Source organism: Oncorhynchus clarkii, chromosome 4, assembly GCF_045791955.1.
Source record: "Oncorhynchus clarkii lewisi isolate Uvic-CL-2024 chromosome 4, UVic_Ocla_1.0, whole genome shotgun sequence".
Taxonomy (NCBI): domain Eukaryota; kingdom Metazoa; phylum Chordata; class Actinopteri; order Salmoniformes; family Salmonidae; genus Oncorhynchus; species Oncorhynchus clarkii.
This window is the reverse complement of record NC_092150.1, coordinates 10,381,688-10,394,450: the sequence shown is the minus strand read 5'-3', so window position 1 is coordinate 10,394,450 and position 12,763 is coordinate 10,381,688. Positions and strand designations below refer to the sequence as shown.

The window sequence follows — 12,763 nt, the reverse complement described above, 5'->3', positions numbered from 1 at the left end:
CTAGTCAATTTAAACAATGCCACTTTATATAATGTTTACATACCCTACATTACTCATCTCATATGTATGTATATACCTTACTCTATACCATCTACTGCATCTTGCCTATGCCGTTCGGCCATCGCTCATCCATATATTTATATGTACATATTCCCATTCATTCCTTTACACTTGTGTTTATTAGGTAGTTGTTGGGGAATTGTTAGATTACTTGTTAGATATTACTGCACGTTCGGAACTAGAAGCACAAGCATTTCGCTACACTCGCTACATCTGCTAACCACATGTATGTGACCAATGGAATTTGGATTTGATTTGTGTTGAAGGCCTAATTATGACTAAAAAAGAGAGTCATGGGTGTGGTCAAAGCCTCATACCTGGATCTCGTTGGCCAGGGCCATGTCAATCATGTGGCTGAATGAATCGCTGACATCGGTGAGAATCTCGTTAATGGCTTCCCTCATGGACTTCAGGAAGAATTCATCCTCAGTATGAAGGCATCTGTAAAAGAGAGGGTTTGGATAAACCTTGAACATAAACACTTACTGTATGTGAGCTACTGTATTCAAATGTGTACGACAATATTCAGAGGTCATTAGAAGGTTTTGTATGAATGTTTTACCTCTCTGTTATGGTGGTCAGCTCCATGCACTTCTCAAGCAAAGACTTCTCATACTGCACTCAAAGAGGAGGAACACACATTTCTGGTTACAATGAGACAAACATTAGACACACACAGAAAGTAGAACACCCACACAAAGCAGAAAACAATGTCATTCTCCAATTAGTGGTCATCCCTTTATGCACACACAGAGAACCGTACAAAATGTCCTGTGGGATGAGTAGCTGTATGTAACAGAAGCAGAACTTCCACAGCATCATTTTAAAATGGATGAAGTGAGTACTCCGTATCATACAATGCAACTGTGATTCCTCTTGACAGGAAACCTGCACAAACTACTGGAGGGAGAGGCTCATCAGAGGCAGCTAATTTCTTCAACAGCCCGTTCAAGATGGAACCAGACAGGGGGCTCTCAGAGACTCGTTTTCATATTATTTTAGTCAGAATTTTGCTCTTGGCATGAATAGCTTATGTGATGTGTAATAGTGAACATTTTCATGCGGCCAATGTTCAAATATACAGCAGAGAAGAAGCTAAACAACCCAAATCCTGACTCCTATCGCACATACAAATCCTGACTCCTATTGCTCATACAAATCCTGACTTCTATCGTACATACAAATCCTGACTCCTATTGCTCATACAAATCCTGACTCCTATTGCTCATGCAAATCCTGACTCCTATCGCGCATACAAATCATGACTCCTATCACGCATACAAATCCTGACTCCTGTCACTCATACAAATCCTGACTCCTATCCGCATACAAATCCTGACTCCTATCACGCATACAAATCCTGACTCCTATCGCACATACAAATCCTGACTCCTATCACACATACAAATCCTGACTCCTATCGCACGTACAAATCCTGACTCCTATCGCGCATACAAATCCTGACTCCTATCGCGCATACAAATCCTGACTCCTATCACGCATACAAATCCTGACTCCTATCGCGCATACAAATCCTGACTCCTATCACGCATACAAATCCTGACTCCTATCGCGCATACAAATTCCTAACTTTATTCTGTAGTCCATAGGTTACATTATCAAACCACGTCTTTTGCCTATGCACGTCAAAATACAGCTAAAACATTTCCCTCGCTACATTTCCCTCGCTACTCTGCGCTGTCTCGTATTGCTGCCCATACCAGAGTTTCGGTAGAGAATGTGTGATCAACAAACTGTATGAGGGCAAATATTAGAGTTGGTCCCCGTTAAGATACATTGATATTTAAACCATATCCTCTCTTCATCTCCCCGTTATTCATGAGCTGCACTGCTATCTGTATAATCATCAACTCCATCTTGCCAAATATAGGAGATATTCTGTCATTAGTTGGAGGAGGTTATCTAGCAAGCTTAGCAACTTTGGTCATTTGACTTTTTTTTGACTGCTGTTTTTTTATTTTATGTAACTAGTCAATTCAGTTAAGAACAAATTATTATGACGGCCTACCCCGACCAAACCCTCCCCGAACGACGCTGGGCCAATTCAAATCAAATCAAATCACATTTTATTTGTCACATACACATGGTTAGCAGATGTTAATGCGAGTGTAGCTAAATGCTTGTGCTTCTAGTTCCGACAATGCAGTAATAACCAACAAGTAATCTAACTAACAATTCCAAAACTACTGTCTTATACACACAAGTGTAAGGGGATAAATAATATGTACATAAAGATATATGGATGAGTGATGGTACAGAGCAGCATAGGCAAGATACAGTAGATGGTATCGAGTACAGTATATACATATGAGATGAGTATGTAAACAAAGTGACATAGTTAAAGTGGCTAGTGATACATGTATTACATAAAGATGCAGTAGATGATATAGAGTACAGTATATATAGTGCCTTGCGAAAGTATTCGGCCCCCTTGAACTTTGCGACCTTTTGCCACATTTCAGGCTTCAAACATAAAGATATAAAACTGTATTTTTTTGTGAAGAATCAACAACAAGTGGGACACAATCATGAAGTGGAACAACATTTATTGGATATTTCAAACTTTTTTTACAAATCAAAAACTGAAAAATTGGGCGTGCAAAATTATTCAGCCCCCTTAAGTTAATACTTTGTAGCGCCACCTTTTGCTGCGATTACAGCTGTAAGTCGCTTGGGGTATGTCTCTATCAGTTTTGCACATCGAGAGACTGACATTTTTTCCCATTCCTCCTTGCAAAGCAGCTCGAGCTCAGTGAGGTTGGATGGAGAGCATTTGTGAACAGCAGTTTTCAGTTCTTTCCACAGATTCTCGATTGGATTCAGGTCTGGACTTTGACTTGGCCATTCTAACACCTGGATATGTTTATTTTTGAACCATTCCATTGTAGATTTTGCTTTATGTTTTGGATCATTGTCTTGTTGGAAGACAAATCTCCGTCCCAGTCTCAGGTCTTTTGCAGACTCCATCAGGTTTTCTTCCAGAATGGTCCTGTATTTGGCTCCATCCATCTTCCCATCAATTTTAACCATCTTCCCTGTCCCTGCTGAAGAAAAGCAGGCCCAAACCATGATGCTGCCACCACCATGTTTGACAGTGGGGATGGTGTGTTCAGCTGTGTTGCTTTTACGCCAAACATAACGTTTTGCATTGTTGCCAAAAAGTTCAATTTTGGTTTCATCTGACCAGAGCACCTTCTTCCACATGTTTGGTGTGTCTCCCAGGTGGCTTGTGGCAAACTTTAAACGACACTTTTTATGGATATCTTTAAGAAATGGCTTTCTTCTTGCCACTCTTCCATAAAGGCCAGATTTGTGCAATATACAACTGATTGTTGTCCTATGGACAGAGTCTCCCACCTCAGCTGTAGATCTCTGCAGTTCATCCAGAGTGATCATGGGCCTCTTGGCTGCATCTCTGATCAGTCTTCTCCTTGTATGAGCTGAAAGTTTAGAGGGATGGCCAGGTCTTGGTAGATTTGCAGTGGTCTGATACTCCTTCCATTTCAATATTATCGCTTGCACAGTGCTCCTTGGGATGTTTAAAGCTTGGGAAATCTTTTTGTATCCAAATCCGACTTTAAACTTCTTCACAACAGTATCTCGGACCTGCCTGGTGTGTTCCTTGTTCTTCATGATGCTCTCTGCGCTTTTAACGGACCTCTGAGACTATCACAGTGCAGGTGCATTTATACGGAGACTTGATTACACACAGGTGGATTGTATTTATCATCATTAGTCATTTAGGTCAACATTGGATCATTCAGAGATCCTCACTGAACTTCTGGAGAGAGTTTTCTGCACTGAAAGTAAAGGGGCTGAATAATTTTGCACGCCCAATTTTTCAGTTTTTGATTTGTTAAAAAAGTTTGAAATATCCAATAAATGTCGTTCCACTTCATGATTGTGTCCCACTTGTTGTTGATTCTTCACAAAAAAATACAGTTTTATATCTTTATGTTTGAAGCCTGAAATGTGGCAAAAGGTTGCAAAGTTCAAGGGGACCGAATACTTTCGCAAGGCACTGTATGTATACATATGAGATTAATAATGTAGGGTATGTAAACATTATATTAGGTAGCATTGTTTAAAGTGGCTAGTGATATATTTTACATCAATTCCCATCAATTCCCATTATTAAAGTGGCTGGAGTTGAGTCAGTGTGTTGGCAGCAGCCACTCAATGTTAGTGGTGGCTGTTTAACAGTCTGATGGCCTTGAGATAGAAGCTGTTTTTCAGTCTCTCGGTCCCAGCTTTGATGCACCTGTACTGACCTCGCCTTCTGGATGATAGCGGGGTGAACAGGCAGTGGCTCGGTGGTTGTTGTCCTTGATGATCTTTATGGCCTTCCTGTAACATCGGGTGGTGTAGGTGTCCTGGAGGGCAGGTAGTTTGCCCCCGGTGATGCGTTGTGCAGACCTCACTACCCTCTGGAGAGCCTTACGGTTGTGGGCGGAGCAGTTGCCGTACCAGGCGGTGATACAGCCTGCCAGGATGCTCTCGATTGTGGATCTGTAGAAGTTTGTGAGTGCATTTGGTGACAAGCCGAATTTCTTCAGCCTCCTGAGGTTGAAGAGGCGCCGCTGCGCCTTCTTCACGATGCTGTCTGTGTGGGTGGACCAATTCAGTTTGTATGTGATGTGTATGCCGAGGAACTTAAAACTTGCTACCCTCTCCACTACTGTTCCATCGATGTGGATAGGGGGGTGTTCCCTCTGCTGGTTCCTTGTGCAGCGCCCTACGTGACTCCCGATCACGGACAGTTGTGATACAGCCCGGGATCGAACCAAGGTCTGTAGTGACACATCTAGCACTGAGATGCAGCGCCTTGACCGCTGCGCCACTCTGGAGTTAAAAAGTTTCTGTGATTTGACGATGCTACAGCCTACTCGGGGTGTGTCCTGAGCGCACTCTGCATTGAGATAGCCTACTGCTGAAATGTGCTGAATTAATTAAGGAACATGTCCTGATTTTATGAACGGCCTGTTTCACAATTCACAACAATGTAATTAGTGATCAAAGATAATTACCCTATTATTACTAAATATCAGTTTGATTTGCTCTGGAATCTTTACATAGTGGCGCAGCCTCGCTGACAAGGGTCGCAGAGCCCCTCTTATTTGGCGAGAACCCTGGCATAGTGAACATATTTTGGTTTTGAACCGCTTTAAATGGGGACTTCTGATTTTGCAGTATTTCCCGGGACTCTCTGGATAATATCTGAATTATTCCCGGTATTGAAACGTGGAACATTTTCAGTCCACTTCTCCCTCCATCCTCCTCCCTCTCTCCCTCCCTCCTACCCAGACCAGTCCACTTCTCCCTCCCTCCCTCCATCCTTCTCCCTCCCTCCTACCCAGACCAGTCCACTTCTTCCTCCACCCTCCTACCCAGACCAGTCCACTTCTCCCTCCATCCTCCTCCCTCCCTCCCTCCCTCCTACCCAGACCAGTCCACTTCTCCCTCCATCCTCCTCCCTCCCTCCTACCCAGACCAGTCCACTTCTCCCTCCATCCCCCTACCCAGACCAGTCCACTTCTCCCTCCCTCCCTCCCTCCCTCCCTCCCTCCCTCCCTCCCTCCCTCCCTCCCTCCCTCCCTCCCTCCCTCCCTCCCTCCCTCCCTCCCTCCTACCCAGACCAGTCCACTTCTCCCTCCATCCTCACCTTCTGCATCTCTGAGGGGGTGTTACGGGCGGCGCTATACTCGTGCACCAGCGAGCGCACGTGGCAGTTGGCCCGGATGGCCGTGCTATGGACCCGCTGCCAGCGGCCCTTCTCCAGCCGCTGGAACATCTTGCCCAGCTCCGTGCTGACCACCAGCGCCCGCCGCAGCAGCGTCTGCAGGTTGTCGCGGGCCACGTGGTCCCGCGTGGCCACGATGAGCTCACCCTGGGCATCCTCCTCCATGCCAATGGCCTTGGCCTGCAGAACACACATGCACTCCACCTCCGTCATGTGACGCAGGTCCTCCATCCAGCGCTGCACCGAGTCCACCTGGAGTGAGTGCATCCTGCTGCTCATACACACACAAACACGTGCGTACAGATACACATATATACATACACACGATACAGCACACACACAGGCAAGATTAGTTTAAAGCATGTAATTTGGGTGGCCATGACAGAGATGGCAGCACTGAGACATATTTGTAACTTGTCCCAATATCGTTACTCTAATGAAACAAGCATCCTGGAATATCCTCAAATGGGCCGATGCTGTTTGAATCCAGGTGTTTTTGTTTTTCATCTTTTAGCCTCACCATTGCATTAACCATTCGCTAGCATGCCTAAACCTAACCTTATCCTAACATGCGCTTGCATTTACTGTAAACTAGGCTGTTGCGAATCTGAATTTCTTTATGGTTCTATTATGAGACCAAGTTGACCCTTAGATATCCATACACAACGTCTAGTTCACTGCCCATCTCATCATTGCTACACTATCCTTTAGTTGCTTTCCCCAACAGCAGCCCAGTTTTCAAATGAATTGCCCAGGCATCTCAAAATCAATAGTGTGGGAGTGAGGTCAACTACCCACCAATAACTGGTGGTGTTAGGAATCGTTAGTCAAAACCTTGTTTCACCATGTTGGAGAGACTGCATTATCCACTGGGTCGAACAGACCAAACACTTCTTTCTCTTCAGGTTTATTGAACCTAATGAATATGGGCTTAAAGGAGGCTTCCTGGGAGTTTCCCTGGATGAGTGAAATCAACCCAGTGTTAAGGAGGCTGAGAGGTTGATCGCTACAACGCCCTCCTCTGCTTTCAGTTAACAAGGGGGTGGAGGTTCACAAATCTATATTCTACACTAAACTCAGGCTATCTGACATCCATGGAAAATGCAGAGTCAACGGATAGAACTAGATATTGCATCAGATGGAATATCTGCCTCTTGTGTTGACAGAGATCTCTAATAATACCTCGTTCTCATTTGGTCATAAAAGGAAGCTTCATTATGTGTGACCTATAAACAAACAATTTCCAATTTCTATAGTCAAAGCCTAATGCAGAGCTGAATTGCAGTAGGGACCATGGTAATGATGCTCTATTTGGCCATGATTTTTATTGACCCTTAGGAACACGTATCGAGTTTCAGCTTTTAACACAGACCTATGTAAACATCATTGTGCCATTAAGAAGGCACAATTCCAATCAAGAGTATTTTCAACATCAGCCAGTACTGAGGGTCTGTTTACTAAAGAAAGTAATCCATTGGTTTGATGAGGTCACAAGTGGGGTGATATCTGATTTCCCCAGACTATTGTTTTAGGAGGACTGAAATGAAAATCATCCAAAGAGACATAACTGAATATATCTCCTTTGGAATATGGCTATTAGAATATGTGCTGTTTGATATAGTTAATGGTTAAAACAACTATACACAACTATAGGCATTATCCCTTTCTCTCTTTGTCTCTCGCTCCCATTCTCCCTATCTTTCTCTCTCCCATTCTCTCTCCCATTCTCTCTCCCATTCTCTCTCTCTTTCTCTCTCCTGTTCTATCTCCTGTTCTCTCTCTTTCTCTCGCTCTCACGCACGCACACATGCACACACGCGCACACACACACACACACACACACACACACACACACACACACACACACACAGACACAGACACAGACACAGACACACACACACACACACACACACACACACACACACACACACACACACACACACACACACACACACACACACACACAACCAAGCCATGTCAACAAAATAAAATCAGAACTCTATTCCCGCACTTTGAGAATCGACATCTCCCCCATCCTGCCACTCTTCTCCTCAGTGCAGAGGTGGGATGAGGTGGGGATGAGTAAGTAAGCTGTAAGCAGCGATTTCAGACGTCATCCATAATAAGGAGGATCGCCCGTTCAAATACCTATCCCCCAAACCCACTCAATTTGGAGAGGAGAGATGCTCTCAATTGTTTCCTAATGAACAGGGGTGGTACTTTCAAGGTCAAAGGTCACACTCTCAATAAGTATCATGTGAATGATTTCCTCCATTGGGAGAGACATGAGGAAAATAGGAGCCGCTCTTGAGGGAAATCAAGCAGCTCTCACTCGCTCAACTCAAAGCTGGGCCTTTTTTCCTCGTGTGAACGTTTCATTTCTGTTGCACCTTGTCTCTCGGGCAAAAGTAAAAATATAAAAGGTTTCCTTTGATGATCCAGATAGAGCTGTGGATGCCAATAGTGACCCAGCTAATTAGCCCTGTAGAGCTGTGTGTATTTGTGTGCCCACCTGCTAATGGTTTGATGGTGCACCCGTCTTCATGACGCAGACACGACACAGCCATGGCTGCTGAAAACTGCAACCCAGCAGGTCACCCCAGCAATCAGGTGAGCAGCACCCCACCTGGACCCCCCTCTCAACGGTGGGCACTAATTAGTCATGTGTCACAGGTGACGGGAGATTGGAAGGGTCAGGGGATTTAATTGCCCACCATTTGTATCACAAACCTTGCAGATACCCTAACAACATTTCACCAGCTGAACATGACTCATTTTTGCATAAAAACAAAAAAAAAATTAAACAGGAAAAACTCCACGTTTGGATCTGTAGTGCAATACTCGTGCCATGTTTATATCTAATGCTGTCAATGATCATCATAAAGTTTGCTGAATGAAATGACTGTATATAATTCCTGCTACAATTTGTGATTATCATCATGTGATCTGAAGTTATTCTAAGGTTCAGTCAGGAAATGTGATCAATGAACAGTGTATTTGCTTAAAAACCCACAATGGCACAAAGACACAGTATAAGTCCAGAGGAACCAGGGAAAGTCACCTGGGGGGACCAGGGAGAGTCATTTACACAGTGGATGGAGAGTAGACACACTCGAAGACGCAGTGACAGAAATACAGAGCTGGAGAGATAGGGCCCCGTTGTAAGCCAGCTTCCGGAGCCTGGAAAACTATGGGTTGAGATACTTGAAAAGGGGCAGGATTCATGAAGGTTCATCCTCCCTATTATTCTATATAAAAATCACTAAACCCTATTCGCACAGGATTACTATACAACTGTAATACTATTGAAACGTTGGTTATGTAATTATTACCACAGCATGTCTGTTTTTCCAGAGGATGATTCAGACTGGATTAGATTTACCAAACTGCCCCCGTGTGTAATTATTTTTTTCTCTCTTTCAAAAAGAACCGTTATGATGGAAGCTGTTCTAGGTGTGAAGATATTTCATCTTGTTCAGGGGGAGAATGAAAGATTTTTACCTTGTCAGCTCGGGGATTCAATCTTGCAACCTTTTGGTTACTAGTCCAACGCGCTAACCACTAGGCTACCTGCTGCCCCTGGAGACAGCAAACAATAATAATATGCATGTCAGTCTCTCCTTGCTCAAAGTGGAGGAGAGATTGACTTCATCACTACTTGTATTTGTGAGAGGTATTGACATGTTGAAAGCACCAAGCTGTCTGTTTAAATGACTAGCACACAGCTCAGACATCTGTGCATACCCCACAAGACATGCCACCAGAGGTCTTTACACAGTCCACAAGTCCAGAACAGACTATAGGAGGTGTACAGTACTATATAGAGCCATTACTACATGGAACTCTATTCCACATCAGGTAACTGATGCAAGCAGTAGAATCAGATTTTAAAAAGTAATGTGACTAGTCCACACTTCTGCTAATAGGAATCTCTATTGTACCGTGTGTGTCAATGTCTGGTTTGCATGAATGTCACCATGTAACGTCTGGCACCACATATATACTGAACAAAATTATAAACTCTACATGTAAAGTGTTGGTCCCATGTTTCATGAGCTGAAATAAAAGATCCCAGAAATGTTCCAGCTCATTTCTCTCAAATTTTGTCCACAAATTTGTTTCCATCCATGTTTGTTAGTGAGTATTTCTCTTTTGCCAAGATAATCCATCCACCTGACAGGTGTGGCATAACAAGAAGCTGATTAAACAGCATGATCATTACACAGGTGCACCTTGTGCTGGGGACAATAAAAGGCCATTCTAAAATGTGCTGTTTTGTTACACCACAATGCCACAGATGTCACAAGTTTTAAAGGGATTGTGCAATCGGCATGATGACTGCAGGACTGTCCACCACAGCTGCTGTTTATGTATTTATTTCAATTGACTGATTTCCTGACACGAACTGTAACACAGTCAAATATTTTCAATTGTTGCATGTTCCATTTTATATTTTTGTTCAGTATAAATATTGAGATACCACAGAAGAACCACATTAAAAAAGGACAGAGTGTGAAGGAAAATGTGGGCTCAATGAGCTGAGATTTTGAAGGTCCTTGTGGCTTTGGAACGGCAGAGGAAAAGGATGTATTCCTATTGGGTTCAGAACATTAAATACACATGAAAAACATTACACCACGTTGGAAAACAGCCTTTGCCACAATAGCAGCGGTTAAGCTGGGAGGCTCCAGATGAATAATAAAGAAATGTCTGCCTGTCCTTTTCCCAAAGTTTCCTGTTTATATACAGTAAAGGAAGAGATGCTTAGGCCTATCCCAAGAGACAGATAGAGATATGCCAGCAACAAGCATTTCATTATGTTAGAAGGCTACTGCGTCTGCTATACAGATCTAGACTCGGAGAAGGAGGTTAGTTTGTTCATTTTCAATCAGAATATTTTGTACAAAGATACGCATTATATTGTTAGATTATAGGAGTAACTCTGGTAGACCAGAAACATTCTTCCTCACCTCAAATTCAACTGTCAGTTGGAGTCAGTCGCAGCGCTGGTGCACACTGCCTTCATATCATAGGCTTGCAGTAGATAAATCTTAATAACAGCCAAAACTTCACAAAAAGGTTCAAAACTTTATTAAGGTAATAGCAAAAGTAAGTTAAGCCATTGTTTATAGGGAAAATAAGAACAGAAGAGCAATTGTAAAATAGGGGGTAAATGCACTACCTTCCCCAAAGCAGTGGCAACAGGTAGCCTAGTGGTTAGCGTGTTGGACTAGTAACTGTACGGTTGGAAGATCGAATCCCTGTGCTGACAAGGTGAAAATCTGTCATTCTGCCCTTGAACACCCACTGTTTCTAGGCTGTCGTTGAAAATAAGAAATTGTTGTTAACGGACTTGCCTAGTTAAAAAAGTTGGACCATCCCTTCCCAGCAAGCAAATTTCAATCTGACCCTAATAAAATGGGATTGAGAGGGAATAGAAGGCTATTATAGTTCATTTGGAACTAAATTTGGACAATGGAATAAAATATGGTTTAAACCTTGACAAAAGTTCTGAACAGGCTATATTACAGCAATAGACCAACAAAGGCAAGTGCCTGCCCTACCTAACAAATTACAGAACTTACACTGATTTAGAACAGATCACCTTCTTGATGATTGACACACCCTGTTGTTTTAGGTCTCCCCTGGTTGAGTTGGATTAACCTTGTATTTTCTGGTCCGAGAGGAGACTGCTGGGTTGGTCGCAGGAGTGTCAGAGGGGGTAATTCGCGATGTCTGTCAACAACACAACGGTGGAATGTCCAGACCACCGAGGCTCCACGCCTGCCTCCTCATCGCCCCTGGGACTGTGCCATTGACCTTCTGTCTGACGCAGCCCTCCCGAGAGGACACGTCTATCCCCTCTCCTGTGCGGAGACCGAGGCCATGGAGACCTACGTACAGGAGAGACTCCAGCAGTGTTTTTTCCGCCCCTCTACGTCACCAGCCTCCTCAAGCTTCTTTTTTTGTTAAGAACAAAGATTGGGGACTGCGCCCCTGCATTGATTATCGAACACTGAATAAAGCCACCGTTAAGTTCAGCTATCCTTTACCCCTCATCCCAACCATCATCGAACAAATGCACGGGGAGCAGTACTTCACGAAACTGGACTTGAGGAGTGCCTACAATCTGGTGCTCATTCGTGCAGGCTACGAATGGAAAACTACCTTTTCCACAACCTCAGGCCACTACGAGTATCTCGTAAGGCCCTTTGGCCTGTCTAATGCTTCTTCAGTCTTCCGGGCCTTTATTATCAAAGTGTTTTGGGACATGCTGGGACGGGGCGTAGTGGTTTATATGGACATTTTGGTCTATTCTGCTGACTGCGCCCAGCATGTCTCATTAGTCAGATCTGTGCTGGGAAGACTGTTGGAGCATGATCTATATGTTAAACAAGAGAAATGTTTGTTTTTCCAGTGGTCCTTGTACTTTTTGGGCTACCTCATGTACACAGAGGGAGTGGAGATGGAGGAGCAACGCGTCAGCGCAGTCAGGACATGGCCCACCTCCAACTCCGTGAAAGCAGTCCAGCGATTCCTGGGGTTCGCCAACTATTTTCGGAGGGCCATCTGGGGCTTCAGCACGGTGTTCACGCCTTTTACCTCCCTACTGAGAGGATGTCCCCAGCGGCTTCATTGGACGGCGGAGGCGGAGAGGGTGCTCGAGACACTGGCAGCTAAGCATCGATCATCATGTCACCAGAATAAGACCCTCCATATTTATTGAAAGGAGAATCAACCTCATCACTGTGCACTTCCACCACTCTGTGAAGTTAATCATTTATTCAATCTGTAGCCTAATAAACTGCATGCTTTTCCATGATGTCAGGCCATCTTCTATCTGACATGTAGGCTACTTCACTGCATAAAAAGGTTGGATGGAAACCTGGTAATGGGGTGGCAGGGTAGCCTAGTGGTTAGAGCATTGGACTAGTAACCAAA

General features: G+C 44.0%; 1 protein-coding gene across 1 annotated transcript in view; it reads right to left on the bottom strand.

Annotated features, from left to right (window-relative positions):
* LOC139406428 (protein inscuteable homolog) overlaps nucleotides 1-12,763 on the bottom strand; it is an 81,481-nt gene that overhangs the window by 22,016 nt on the left and 46,702 nt on the right. The window contains exons 3-5 of the mRNA XM_071148987.1: nucleotides 5,744-6,092; nucleotides 623-675; nucleotides 378-501 (exon numbers count right to left, since the gene is read on the bottom strand). Of these exons, the coding sequence (XP_071005088.1) occupies nucleotides 378-501; nucleotides 623-675; nucleotides 5,744-6,092 (526 nt within the window). The remainder of the gene's footprint in view (nucleotides 1-377; nucleotides 502-622; nucleotides 676-5,743; nucleotides 6,093-12,763) is intronic.